Source organism: Solanum tuberosum, unplaced genomic scaffold (assembly GCF_000226075.1).
Source record: "Solanum tuberosum cultivar DM 1-3 516 R44 unplaced genomic scaffold, SolTub_3.0 scf00512, whole genome shotgun sequence".
Classification (NCBI taxonomy): Eukaryota; Viridiplantae; Streptophyta; class Magnoliopsida; order Solanales; family Solanaceae; genus Solanum; species Solanum tuberosum.
In genome coordinates, this window is record NW_006239475.1 from 9096 (window position 1) to 23588 (window position 14493).

Genomic DNA, 14493 nt, shown 5'->3' on the forward strand with positions numbered 1-14493 from the left:
CATAGTACGTATAAATTAAACCTTATCATTTTCAAGATATTTGAATAAAAAAAGAGCTAAGTGACTTGGAGGTAATATCTTCTCCATAGCAGACCTGATTAGCACACTCCAACTATCCTTTTTCTCGACTCCAATCAGCTGAAGCATAATAATCCACTAAAGCATTGTGTCTTCATTTATAAGCTTAAGTCAACTAGGTCATACTAGGTAAGATGGTGAGTTCAACATGTGAAAGTGTTCATGTACCATAATACCTTATTCTGACAACTCAATTTTTTTATGCAGTTTGAAGTAGGATCTGGAAGAACGCAGGTAAAATTTCATGGAATATATAATTGTTTAAATTTTGTCAATCCCGTCTTGAAATACCTCTAACAATGATAAAATCAGGAGGCCTCTTTTATTTACCACTTCCAAAGAAGACAAAATTACTTCAATACTTATGGAACAGAATTTGACCCAAAATCTGGATATGGATATTGTAAGAATAGATTATTGCATCTGAATTCAGTTTTCTTACATCTCAATTGTTTACTAATCTTCAAGGCTCCAAACAATTTCTCAACAACAAATCATGTTACAAAAATCATTCCGTGTAGAATGGGGTATGCATGACATGGGTGTGTGCTAGTGCAGATTCTACCAAAAAAATGCATGTATCTGCAATGGGAGACTTATTCACCTCCATAGGATTCTTACCCATAGCCAAATCAATGTCACATAAACAACAACTCAACAAGCATTTGTTATATCTATGCCCGAAGTCGGTCCTTAGATAAACTAGAGCTTCTAGGTATAGGGAGAGGGCTTCACCCAGGAATATTATATTTGACGGAACAAATCAAGTAAAACTGTAACAAGCTTCAAATATCAGTATTTATTTATCATTTACCAGTGGCGGCTTCACCAACAGCAGAGGGAGTGTTTGGCATCACCCTAATAAATCGTCCTTGACCTGCCCATTCCTTGAGAAGGGAGAAAAATAGAATATGCTTCAGCAAAATGGATAATAAAAAATTAGAAAAGTGAATCAGTAACAGACAAGATATGCATGCTTGCGTGCATCTTGTTTCAGTTTACGCTCTACTCAGAGTAAATATAAAGGTAAGCATCAGTAGACATTAAGGGGTCATTTGGTAGAAAGATTGATAATGCAGGGATTAGCAATGCAGGGATTAGTAATGCAGGGATTATTTTTTATCAAGTGTTTGGTTCATTATTTCTCACCTAATTTTGTGTGTGATTTAAAACTCTACAAGAAGCTTATTTCCACTTATACCCTTGAATTATAATTTGATTTTTTTATTTTATATATAATATTATGACATATTTTCATGTTCTTCCATTTATATATAGTATTATGACATAAACAAAATCAATACACATAAAATGAGCAGAAATCCATAAATTTTAAACATAAAACGTTTCAACCCACAAAATACTAATTTAATTATCAAGCACATCTCAATACACTTATTTAGAACCATTTTGGGAACAAGAACAAACGAAAAGAAGAAAAGAAGAAAGTTCAAACCTTGTTAGAAAATCAAATAGTTGGAGCTGGCTAATAGTGAAGATGTTGTTCAGTATTAACCCTAAGCTGCTGCACCTTCTCCATCGCCAAAGAAGAAAAAATCCCGCCAAAGAAAAAGGAAAGGCGCCAAAAGCAGAACATCGTGGGTTTCTTTACAAATTGGGAAGAGTGTATAAAGAAATTGAGGGGCAGTTCAGTCATTTCGTTGCCTTATCCAAGGCTTACTAAACATGGTATTAGTAATCCCTAGGTATCCTTGGTATTAGATAAGACCACATATGGTGTATTAAGTTATCCATGTATTAGGTATGTTTGAGTTGAATTGTGCAACCAAACATTGTATTGGGTGGACTAAATTTTAATCCAAGGATTATTTTAATTAATACATCCTACCAAACGACTCCTTAAAACAGTGTGTAGTTTCGTGGAAACTGTTGGTGGAGGAATCACTTTACCTTTCAACAATACTGAAAACATTTATTAATGGCGTACGGTACCTTTTAGCTCCACCAATCCAATCCAATGCCTTCCACTTTGCACTAAGAATCAAATTCCTTCCTTTTCTCCTTCAACGGTCCCCAAATTCACTCAAATGAACTAAAATGGGTAACATTTTCAGATCTACACTTCATAAAAAGAGTAGTCGAAGTAGTAGTGATTGCAGTTCTTCTCGAGGAACGAGGAGTCGGGAGATTTCTTCTTTTCAATCTTCAATTAATGAGAATTTTAGGTCAATTCCGGTGAAGAATTTGTCTTCCGGTTCGGGTTCTGTGAGTTCGAAGAAGGATTGGAGTAATTGCAGTGAAAAGGAACCGGGTTCTGTGAATTCGAAGAAGGATTCGAGTAATTGCAGTGAAAAGGAACCGGTTTCTGTGAATTCGAAGAAGGATTCGAGTAATTGCAGTGAAAAGGAACCGGTTTCTGTGAATTCGAAGAAGGATTCGAGTAATTGCAGTAAAAAGGAAACGGAAAAGATGATGAAGGATAAGAAGAACAAGTATTACTATATTCCGGATAATTTCAAATCAGTTGATCAGGTTTTTGCTCGAACTCTTTCATTTATGCCATGCGAATCGAGTCGTTAAAGTAGATACTAATGTTTTGTACATCGAAATGAGCTTTGTATTTGACTATTGAGTTTGAAAACATAAATAATATTTTGGGCGCATCTTAAAACGTCTTTTATCTCTAGAATTAGAGCATGTTATTTAGGTAAAATGAACATTTTTAAGTTTACAAGAGGGATAATGTTATAATGATTGGAAATTTCAGAGACACTTAAACTAAATTAAGGTGCTATTATCCGAATCCATTTTTTTGTCCAAACATCTCCCACGCGTCTCAACTACGTGGAGACATGAAGTGTGTCACGTAAGTCAAAAGGTGTACAAAATTACAAAAAAAAAAGTGTTCGAGAAGTCAATAGGACCTTAGTTTAGTTAAAATGTGTGTCTGGAATTTTAGTCATACTCTAAGTACTTGTGCCTTATCTCTTTACAAAAATATATTTTTAAAATAGCTGTAGTATTTAGGCTAGCTTTTGTGCAGCTCGACTAATTTTATGGGTACTTGCTATTTTCCATCGATACATAGTATATTTGTCTTCAGATTTACCTAATAGTTCTCCTCCAGTAATACATTATTTGTATTACTTTCCTTTTTAATCCGTTTAAAAATAATGTCTCTTCCTTTTTTTGATGACTAATCAAATTCAACTTTTCACATGACATGTTTAAGAGCACAAGATTATTCCCTCCGTTTCAATTTGTTTCTTTTTAAGTCCGTTTAAAAAAAGAACGTCTCTTTTCCTTTTTTGGGAACTCTATAATTTCAATTTTCCACGCGATATGTTTAAGACCACAAGATTAATAGACATTTTGGTACAACCCACGTGTCCTTAGTTGAAGACCACAACATTCAAAAGTTTCTTAAACTTCATGCTGAATCAAAACCAGACAAACAAATTGAAACAAATGGAGTATTTTTTTTTTTATCAAACTAAAAATATGGAATAAAAGAGGGAGCAATAAGTTGGCAACTTCTTTTTAAACTCATATTTGGTAGTTTTTAAGACACTCTATCTCTATTAATACAAGTTAAAAAGCTTGATGGAAAAAATGCTTATGTACCATGCACATGATTATATCTTTATAAACCTATAGTGTATAGAGTTTTGTATGCAGTGTATTGCTAGATGTAAACTACGATAGTTGAAGCGATTAGTCAAGGGTAAAAATTGTGGTCAAGGATGAAATTAAACATCCGTTCTGGTTCTAATTATTTAGACAGGTAGAAAGAGCAAGAGTAGAGGTATTAGGAGATCTCACATAGAATTTATGTGTACTTCCTTTTTCGGGAGGCTGCAATCTAAAGATCGTTTTACAAAATGCTGTAGTAGAATGAAAATTGAGCTCATGGCAACACTAGGCTTCTGTATATTCAGTGTCAAATTCAGAAAATGTCAAAAGGACTAAATCCGGGGAAGGACAACAACGTTTCATCTAGTTATCTATTATACTGCACCTGTTTACTGTTAGGTATAAGTGCCCGTTTATTAATATATTGTTGCTTGCTGTAAATCTAATATTTCTGAATCACCACTTCACTTTCAGGTCACTTTAGCTCTGAGAGAATCAGGGTTGGAGTCATCAAATTTGATTATTGGGATTGATTTCACGAAAAGTAACGAATGGACAGGTTAGTTGAGTAGTTGAATTTCTTTGTCAGTTGAGTATAAATCCTCAGGTGGCAGTAGCATATGGTAGTTGTGAATGTACTGTGACCATTAAAATTTAGCTTTTCCTGATGTTTGTGGCAATAGCAAACAGCTTGTGCCAAGTCGAATACCTGAGAACAAATAGAATGAAAATTGATTTATCCAACTTTCGTCTTAGTTTTGCTAATTCACTTGTTCCACTGTACTGTTTTCAACATTTTTTGTGTGTGATTAGATGTTCTTTGGATTGTTTACTCTGAAGGTAAAATTATTTGTTTTCTTTCTGAAGGTAAAGTTTCGTTCAACAACAAGAGCTTGCATGCTATAGGCAACTCAGTCAATCCATATGAGAAAGCCATATCTATCATTGGAAAGACATTGTCTCCATTTGATGAAGATAATTTAATTCCTTGTTTTGGGTTCGGTGATGGTACGTTCCATTCCTAAAATTTCTGTGTGTAGACTATACTTACTCTGCTGTTTTGGCATTCACTATCATGTTTGTCTTTTTGATCTTCTGTTGGCTTTTTGTTTTGCCATCAAACTCCTTTTTTTTTTTCATTTTTGGGTTGTAGCGACGACGCATGATCAAGACGTGTTTAGCTTTCATAGTGATCACTCTCCTTGCCATGGCTTTGAAGAAGTCCTAGCTTGCTACAAGAAAATAGTTCCAAATCTGCAATTATCTGGTATCCTTCTGTTCTAATTTGCAAAGTTATGCAAATCACTTCCTTCATTTCACCTTTTCCTTTAAACGTAGCAACCTCTTGTCTAAACCACGTCAATGTGATTGTCCTGAGTATGTCCTTTTATGTTCAAGGGCCAACATCTTACGGGCCAGTAGTAGATGCTGCAGTAGATATAGTAGAGAGAACTGGTGGACAATACCATGTTTTGGTTATCATTGCTGATGGCCAGGTTCTTAAATGCTTCTATCTCTACCTCCTCCCTTAATCAAATAAAACTCACCTGCATGCACGCGCACATACGTGGAACCTTGTTAACGATAGTCATACACTTCTCGCTGTAAAGTGTTGACACTTCCTCTTGTCCTATAGGTTACCAGGAGTGTCAATACCAGTGATTCGGAACTCAGCCAACAAGAAGAAAACACGATTAAATCTATCGTTACTGCAAGGTATAATGGCATAGATGTATTTTCTTGTTGCTGTAATTCATTTTCAAACCACTCAATGCAGATAAGTCAGGTTACCTTGGGGTGTCGAAACCTTCAGCTATATGAAATATAAGGTTACCGTGGAACAATGTGTTGTGAAGCAGTAACAATAAACCAATGACGTGCTGGAAAATATTTGTTATTGCATGTTCTGGAGCAACGTAATATATTTGATCTTGGCAAAGAGATATCTTCCAAGAACATTGATTTTGTGGACACTGTCTTAAAATGTTTTCTGATAATTCACTTTCTAAAAGAATTATTTACAAAAAAAAATAAAAAATTCAAACATCTAGCATTTGTTCCCAGCATGTATCCTCTCTCTATTGTTCTTGTTGGAGTTGGTGACGGACCTTGGGAAGACATGCAAAAATTTGATGACCGCATACCTGCTCGTGAGTTTGATAATTTTCAGGTATAATTCTAGTATCTTTTAAGTTACATATAGAATCGTCAGTAGAAACAGACATTATTTCTTACAATCCTTTTTTCATGTGCAGTTTGTGAATTTTACTGCTATCATGAAAAAAAATACAAGTGATTCGGAAAAAGAAGCTGCATTTGCTCTTGCTGCACTCATGGAGATCCCTATCCAATATAAAGCTGCTAGAGAACTTGGTCTGCTTGGGTATGGAACACATTACTAGCCATCTCACATCAGTTTATACATGTTATTCAACAAAATGCCTTATATTATGAAGTAGACTTTTTTCGTCTTCTTAGTTTAAGTCCTAAAAATGTGATTCTTAAACCATTAAACACAGGAAATTGTGGTATGCCAGTTAGTTGGTTACCTTAGTTGGTTACCTGAACTTTCACTTATTCCTGATGGTTCGGTACCTCTCTCTCCCCCTCATTATGTATAATAAAAAATAAAATTAACAATCACAGAACACTAAAAAGTAAAAAAGAAAAAACACAGAGTACTTACTAAGTGACAGTAGCAAGTACTGTTTCCGTTACTTGTGGGGTCTGGGGAGGATAGGATATATGCAAACCTTACCCCTACCTTGTGAAGGTAGAGAGACTGTTTCCATTAGACCCTCGACTCAAGTAAAGCAAATATAAATGTCCTGGTGGATGTGTGAGAAAACAAACTTGGATGCAATATCACTAATGCTCTTGAAATTAATCCTTACACTCTATAACTGTCTTCATTGTACTTGTTACTCATTTTGTAATTTTCTTGTATAGAAAAAGGACAGGTAAGGCGAAGAAGGTAGTTCCAAGGCCACCACCAATTCCTTACAGTCGCCGTATGGCAATCCCAACTCGACATCAAAGCAGTTTTTCAGGATCGCCGCAAAATGAACAGAATCAAGTAAGACCTTGTATATTTCTTGGTTTTGAAATTATACGCGAAATTTCGATTCATGTTTCCACTTAATAATAAGAACGTTGAGATTTTTATACTGCCTTTGGTGCTTCTCATGTTGAACATGTCATTTCTCTTTTTGTGAGGTAATTGAGTGATGGAGACCTTAGACACGGATTAGGGTAGTAGGTAGTTAAGTATTGCCTCGCTTATCTGGTAGTTTCTTGTTATTAGAGTTCTGTTACTATTTATTGTTTCCTCTTGTCTTATTTTGTATTTATTGTTCCTTTCAAGACTAATTTGTCATGCTTTCTTTAATATTTTGTCATGGCTTCTTCACTTCCGTTATTTTCTTTTTGTCGAACTGCTTTGAAATGCTTCTCTTTGAGTCGAGTGTCTATCGGAAACAACCTCTCTACCTTTCAAGGTAGGGGTAAGGTCCGCGTATAGACTTCCCTTCCCAAACCTCACTTGTGAGATTACACTAGTATGTTATTGCTAATTGAGTGTTTGGACAATTGATCACTTTTTTTTTCTTTGTTCACAATGAAGGCTTGCCCAGTTTGTCTAATTGGTACTAAGGATATGGCTTTTGGTTGTGGACACATGGTGAGTTCCTTTCCTCTACTATTCAATTTATAGGATGATTTTCATTTCTCTCCTCCATCGATTTCTCGTATATGTCACTCAACTAACAATTATTATCTCATAAAGTAACATTTCGTCTTGATTCCATATTTCTTCGACAAACAAAGTAACTTTTTGAGATAATAATTTTTAGTCAAGTGACCATATGAGAATTCAACTCGCTACTTATATGGTTTTAATGAATTTGATGATCAATTGAATGCAGACCTGCAGAGAATGTGGTCCAAAAGTATCAGATTGTCCCATTTGCCGTCGACGAATAACTAGTCGTATCCGGTTATACACTTGAAATTGCAACCTCAATGAACGGTGTATGTAAATATATGTATATATTTCTCGAATTTAACTTTTGTATATGTCGATAATGTAAAGAATTTTTACATTATCACGTCACTCTTACTATTGTAGCAGGCAACTTACCTTAATTTCAAAATCATAAATTCTACGTTTGTTGGAATATTATCTATAGATGTCTATTTGGTGGTATGATAGTGTATAACTTTTTGTTCATTGTTAGTATATATTAGTTAAAACTCTACTATCTTTTTTTTTTTTTTTTTGGAACCCTAGGATAACCCATAGCCGCTACAACTTCTGCCCTTCGGGTGAGCACTTTGTGCGCATTGGGTAAACTCTCCACTGTGTAATAGTTTGCAAACCACACAGGGAATGTAAACCGCACTAGGCAAGATCTATGCGACAAGCTCGACTCAAAAGGCATTGAGGGGGGATCGATCTCGGGTCATCCGTGTGGATAACCACCCTCCAATCTTATATGATAAAACTAGATGAGTGTTGCCCGTGCTAAGCACGGGCCCAACATTTTAGGCCAAGTAATACTAATATTTTGCACCAGCAATGGTATTGTCATTCGGTCAGGACTTGACTTTTAGTTCCTTGTTTGTTTGCTAAAATAAATGTCTAAAATCACAAAGAACATAAAAGCATAGGCATTCTTTTTAACATAAGGCAACAATCTTCAAAATTACACGTGCCCAACTCTTCCCATAAAATTTATTGCAACCATAGCTTCATGAGCATACTTCATAGGTAAGAACCAGTAACCCCGTCACCACCATTTGTATACATCTAAGTGAGAATTAACTTTGAAATTCACACAAAATAAAAGGAGCACAAACAATGTGTTTGTCTACATTTTGCCCCTAGAAAAATGAATACATTTATCACTTGTGTCTATCATCCATCATCCAAACCTGAAACAACAAACATATTAGCCTGAATAACTTCATCAGTAGTACTTCAAAAGTGTTATTCCAAAAACAAATAAAAGACAAATTTTAAAAAAAGAAAACTTTAAATTGCCAAACTACCCCTAGCTACAAGCAGGCATGTTGAAACTTGAGAAGTTATTCAAAATTTTATATGATTTTTAAAAATATTTTAAGTTATTAATTACTGTGATTTATAATTTTTTAAGCGATTTTGAAGTAATATATATTATTTCGTTCTCCCAATTTATGCGGCATAGATATAATTTCAAAGATTAATCATTTTTATGTCTTTTAAATATTTTAAATTGTTAATTATTGTAATTTGTAGTACCTTTTACGTAATTTTTAAATAATTTTTTTACTTCTTATGTCCCAATTTATGTGGTATTGATATAATTTCGAAAGTTAGCCAATTTTGTTTATGTCTTTTAAATTTCGAAGTTATTAATTATTGTGATTTATATACTTTTTACGTCATTGTCAAATAATATATGTCATTTCCTCTAACCCATGTTATGTGTCACACATAGAATTTTGGAAGTCAAATGATTTTTTAATATTAATTTTAAATATTTTAACTTATTAATTATTGTGATTTAAAGTATTATTACTATAATTTTCAAATATATAACAAGCTAAAAAAAAATGTAAGACAAAACTAAAAGGAAAAAAATGCAGAATTAATGGTCAATTAATGTGATGCAAATGAAATTTGAAGAGGCAGCTAATTGTTGTATATATTTATTTATTTTAAATTAAGTTGTTAATTATTGTTGACTTATAGTACTATTGTGCTTTTAATATCATTTTTATAAATAACATATGTTTCTTCTTTTATCTTAATTTATGTGGCACAATAGAATTTAGAGAGTTAATCTAATTTTTTATATGATTTTTCAATATTTGAATTCAATAATTACAATAATTATAGTACTTTTTATATAAACTTTAAATAATAAATGTTATTTCTTCTATCCTAATTTATGTGACATTAATAGAATTTTGAAGTGTCGATAATTTTTTAATACTATTTTTAAACATTAGTAATGAACAAGCAGTACATTTTTCAAGAGTCAATATTTTGTTACACGGGGCCCAATATATGTTAATTTTTGTGTCTTAATTTATGTTATATCATGTAACTTGAGAAGTTATCGAAATTTTTATATGATTTTAAAAATATTTTAAGTTGTTAATTATTGCAATTTATACTTGTTTTATTACTTTCTTTGTTTAAATTTATGTGGCATATATAGGATTTCAAAAATTAACCTTTTTCTGTTTTTTAAACATATTAAATTGTTAATTTTTGTAATTTATAGTATCTTCTTAACATAATTTTCAAATAATATATGTTACTTCTCATGTCTCAATTTATGTGGCATTGATAGATTTTTTGGAGTCAAGTGATTTTTTTATATGTATTTTTTTTAAATTGTTAATTATTGTGATTTATAGTACTTTTTACGTCAATTTCGAATAATATATGTTTGTCATCTAAGTCATTTCTTTTGTAGCACCAATAGAGTGTCAAGAGTCAATCAAATTTTCTTTTACATAGCTTTTAAATATCTATATTGTTAATTATTATTTCTAGTATTATTTATACAATTTTTTAAATTTATAATCAACAGAAAGAATAATATTAGAGAAATAAATTTAATACAAAGAATATATAAAAAATAGAATGATACAATTTAACTTTAAAATATTTATTTTAATCTTAATAAAATTATTTATAGCTACATAAATATTTATCACTTGTTTTAGATCATAAATTTAATTTTTTTTTTCTTAAACTCTGAGTCAAATTAAAATATAAAATAGAGTGGAGGGATAATATTAAGAGTAATATTTTAAGTACAAAAACACTTAAAAGGCTAAAGGTGTTAGAAAATGTGAGAGACCAAAATAAGGAAGAACTTGTCAAATAAAATTTTAATGGACCCCACTTTATTGGATGACTCTATTTAAAAAGTTGCATAAAGAGCGCGTGTAGTAAACATCTAAGTAAGGACCACACTTTGTAAAAAAACAGATAAAAAAAAGAGTAAAAAAGCACATGGCGCGTAGTAATTAAGTACCAGCTGGGGTCCATAAGTCAGAGTAGTAGTACATTTTGAGAAAGGACGAATAAATAAATACATATATATGTGTTGGGTGTTCTGTCCTAGAGTAATAAAATAATCATGATAGCAGCTGGTACAAGTCAATTACAACGATTATTTTTTATAATACCTAATTTACCCCTTGGTTGGCAAGCAGCAATGCCCTTGCATAATAACATAATTACTAATTTACCCTTGGTCGTCCTGATCGTCTTCACTCTTCTATATATATGCTAAAATATGTTAACTTTTTTGTTTTTCATAATCCAAGAAAGTTATATTCACCATAGTAAAAAGATAAGTTGACGAGTTTTCATCAGAGAGAAATTCTACTAAGTTATTTAAAAATCAAAAAACCGAATTAACGATGACAAAATTGATATATGTTTTATATTTGCTTCGATATGGTTTTATTAATTTAAGAAACTAACATTAAACGGTAAAAATAAAACTGCCGCCGTCTGTGGGGATCGAACCCACGACCACGTGGTTAAAAGCCACGCGCTCTACCACTGAGCTAAGACGGCTTTGTCGATTACAATAACTCTTAATTATAATTATATAGTAATATCATTAACAAGTTTAGATAAGATAATTACATAAATCAAGTTGTATTGAGATCTAAATATTTTCCATACTTGTAGTTTGATTGCATATTCCATTTAATTGTACAAAATTAATTTGCCTTATTTTTTTTGAATAAAAATTATATTTTCTTGATTATGTTTAACTTAAGCATGTGATTATGTTTAACTTAAGCATGGAGTTATGAACGAAAGCAAGATTGACATTGATATTCAAGGTATACTTAAAACTTATGATCGATCTTAAATATATTTCATTAATGATAAAATAAAAATTTCTGAGTCAGGTGTACGCAGACTTAACATCTACCTTTGTGGGACATAAAAACTGAATCTGATAGACACTCGATTCAAAATTTTATTGAAAAATGTCAACAATTAACAAGAACAAACTCAATATAATTCCATAAGTGGAGTCTGGGGTGAATGAGATGTACATAGACCTTTGTGAGATAGAAAGACTTAATCTGATAGACCCTCGACTAAAAATACATACTTTTACAACATTGATTAGCAAACAAATACACTTTCCTTGTACTCCTCTTCATCCATAGTATCACTCAATGTCCTTCCTTTAGTTTCTGGCAAACACAACACAAACAATCCACAAATTGCTATACAAATCCCAAAAACTCCATAAGAAAACCATCTATTTTTCCTCCCAAAAGCTACTAACATTGGACTAATTGCACCACCAAGTACCAATGCTTGTCTCACCATTGACACTGCTGAATTTCTAACACATGTTGGAAACAATTCCACAGTGTAAATTAACAAAACATTAAAACAAGTACATGCACTAAAAAATGAAAAAAGTTCAAACCCCATTTGTAACACTTTAAAATCATCATTTTGTACTATTACACAACCTATGCTACATATTCCACTTAACATAGCAAATACTAATAGTGATTTTTTCCTAGTTGATTTTCCAATTAGGAAAAATGTTACTATTGATGCTGGCAATTCTGATAGTGCATTAAGTGTAACACTTAGGTATAGATTAAAAGGTAAATTTCCAACACCTAATGGCATCCCATAATATACCATTCCTATACCAAAACCAACCAACATAACCGATATAAGTCGTCTGAAAGCCCAATTTTTTTTGATCAACATCTTGATAGCTGAGTAGAGATTGATTGTTGATGACTCGTTCGAGTTCTGTGTCAGAAAATAAGATAAGTTACTTGCTACAACATGTAAAAGTTTCATACAATGACGATATAGTTAACTTTGCTCAAATATATAGTTTAAGCACAAAAAAAGAAAATAGAGAGGGGTTTGAAATCTTACCAATTATTTATCGAAACACACTTTAACTATTAGTTGTTCTCTTTTTCTATACCAGAACGACAATGATATTTCAAGTAGGAAAATGGAACAACTGATAGTTCATGATGTGTGTTTCAACAAACATTTGGTAATAGTTAATTAAGATAGAATATTGGACGTAAAAAGCGACATTCTTTTATAAAAAGCGACACAAACATTTGGTAATAGTTAATTAAGATAGAATATTGGACGTAAAAAGCGACATTCTTTTTTAAAAGGACATAAAAAGGAAAGTAAAACAAACAAACTGAAACAGATCGAGGGAGTAATAACTTACATTATCATGTTCTTGATCTTCAAATTCAAAAAAGGAGCCAAAGAAGCACTACAACAAATTTGACTATCAAAGACAAATGATTTCGTCACTTATAAATCATATTTCGTCACCAAAGATCTTGTGTGACAAAAAATATTTCGTCAGTCAGTCGTCACTAAATGTGCGTCACTAAAAGTTTACAAAGACAATTTAGTGCATCGTCACTAAAAAGTTATATTAACTACAAAAAGAAAAATCGTCCCCAAATGTGTCGATATTTGTGACGAATTTATTTGTCATAAAAAGTGTAAATTTTTTGTAGTTAATAGTATGATTTTGTCACTAAAAAGGTTATCTTCACTGACAAAATTACATCGTCACTATTTATGTAGTTCAGTCAGTGACAACATCAATTGTCTCTAAAGTTATATTATTTCGTAGTTGAACAAATGTAATTTTGTCACTAATGACTGTTTTTTATATACAAAAATTATTTCGTCCTAAAATATATAAATTAGGGATAAAATTATCATTATAAAAAGGTTAACAATTTCGTAGTTAAATTTATCACCGTGTCACGAAAAATATAGTTTTTACTGACAAGATATAATTGTCACTATAAATTATCATGATTAGTGACAATATATTTTGTCACAAAATGTAGTCGACTTATGACGAAATAATTTATTTGTGAGAGAAATATTTGTCTTGAAAAGTTTGATTTAGTTGTTGCTAAAAGTTACCTTTGATGAAATAATCTTTTGATGCTCACAAACATTCGATGACATTTAATTATTTCGTATTGATATTATTTTTTAAATTAGAATACATAAAATTGAAAAATAAATAATAAAAATATCTCAAATAATCATAAAATTCATCCATTATCATAGCATTAAAAACAACAAACATTTGATGATGTTCAAATTTGTAAATGGTAATAATTCACTAGTTTCTCGTTAATTTGATAATTTATAAATGGTGACAACTTTTCTCATATTTTTGAAGATTAATTAAGGATAATTTATAAATGGTGACAAATTTTCTCATATTTTAGAAGATTAATTAATTCATCAATATAAAAAATTTACTAGGAAAAGTTTAAGTCATAATATGTAACATGAAAATTTATTAAATTAACATCATGACAAATATTAAATTTATTTTTTAAATTTAGCAGATATCATATAATAATATAAACTCAACACAATAAAATAAAACATTTAACATAGTAACAAAAAGTGTCTCTCATGATCATATATATTTTAGAATTAAAATAATATTGAAATAATCTCATTAAAGATTCTTATATGATCCTAACGGAAGTACATAATGTTAGTCGTCAATAAATAAATAAAAATGTTACTCCTTATATGCTAATGTAGCAAACTTATCTAATAACTTTACTCTTCATTCAATTTTTCAATGTACCTGTGTGAAAAGGAAAAAGATATAATTTTAATGTGTACTCACTGCTATTTTGATTTAAACATGATATATTATAAAATTTTAATTGTAAAGTTGATATTAGAATGAGAAATAAATAGAAAAGATACTCACTCAAATTCTTAAAATTGCCAATCCTTCT

General features: G+C 31.2%; 2 protein-coding genes and 1 non-coding gene across 6 annotated transcripts in view; 1 reads left to right on the plus strand and 2 right to left on the minus strand.

Moving 5' to 3' along the window:
- Positions 1 to 1947: 1947 nt before the first annotated feature.
- LOC102578626 (E3 ubiquitin-protein ligase RGLG2) overlaps positions 1948 to 14493 on the plus strand; it is a 41227-nt gene continuing 28681 nt past the window's right edge. The window contains exons 1-12 of one of the 4 annotated variants that reach the window (XM_006365396.2): positions 1949 to 2299; positions 2351 to 2571; positions 4147 to 4231; positions 4540 to 4680; positions 4826 to 4939; positions 5071 to 5168; positions 5309 to 5388; positions 5737 to 5842; positions 5928 to 6055; positions 6622 to 6748; positions 7295 to 7351; positions 7596 to 7876. In XM_006365396.2, the coding sequence (XP_006365458.1) occupies positions 2137 to 2299; positions 2351 to 2571; positions 4147 to 4231; positions 4540 to 4680; positions 4826 to 4939; positions 5071 to 5168; positions 5309 to 5388; positions 5737 to 5842; positions 5928 to 6055; positions 6622 to 6748; positions 7295 to 7351; positions 7596 to 7679 (1404 nt within the window). In that variant the 5' untranslated portion in view covers positions 1949 to 2136 and the 3' untranslated portion in view covers positions 7680 to 7876. Of the gene's footprint in view, positions 2572 to 4146; positions 4232 to 4539; positions 4681 to 4825; positions 4940 to 5070; positions 5169 to 5308; positions 5389 to 5736; positions 5843 to 5927; positions 6056 to 6621; positions 6749 to 7294; positions 7352 to 7595; positions 7877 to 14493 lie in introns of those variants that run through there. The other 3 variants (XM_015304467.1, XM_015304468.1, XM_015304469.1) reach the window with 3 other exon arrangements.
- Positions 11186 to 11257, minus strand: TRNAK-UUU (transfer RNA lysine (anticodon UUU)). Its single transcript has one exon. It is a non-coding gene; the product is annotated as a tRNA-Lys (tRNA).
- Positions 11794 to 13693, minus strand: LOC102578299 (organic cation/carnitine transporter 3-like). The gene is made up of 3 exons (XM_015304461.1): positions 13649 to 13693; positions 12927 to 12974; positions 11794 to 12478 (listed from the first exon to the last, which is right to left on the minus strand). The coding sequence occupies exons 1-3, from the start codon at positions 13691 to 13693 to the stop codon at positions 11825 to 11827; spliced, it is 747 nt and encodes a 248-aa protein (XP_015159947.1). The 3' UTR covers positions 11794 to 11824.

What these genes read in the sequence shown, in the direction of transcription:
- LOC102578299 (XM_015304461.1), bottom strand. Translation starts at nt 13,693, where the DNA reads ATGTCATCGAATGTTTGTGAGCATCAAAAGATTATTTCATCAAAG. An exon ending in AAAAGATTATTTCATCAAAG is followed by an intron (nt 12,975 to 13,648) that starts GTAACTTTTAGC and finishes AATTTGTTGTAG; the next exon opens with TGCTTCTTTGGCTCCTTTTT. An exon ending in AAGATCAAGAACATGATAAT is followed by an intron (nt 12,479 to 12,926) that starts GTAAGTTATTAC and finishes TTTCTGACACAG; the next exon opens with AACTCGAACGAGTCATCAAC.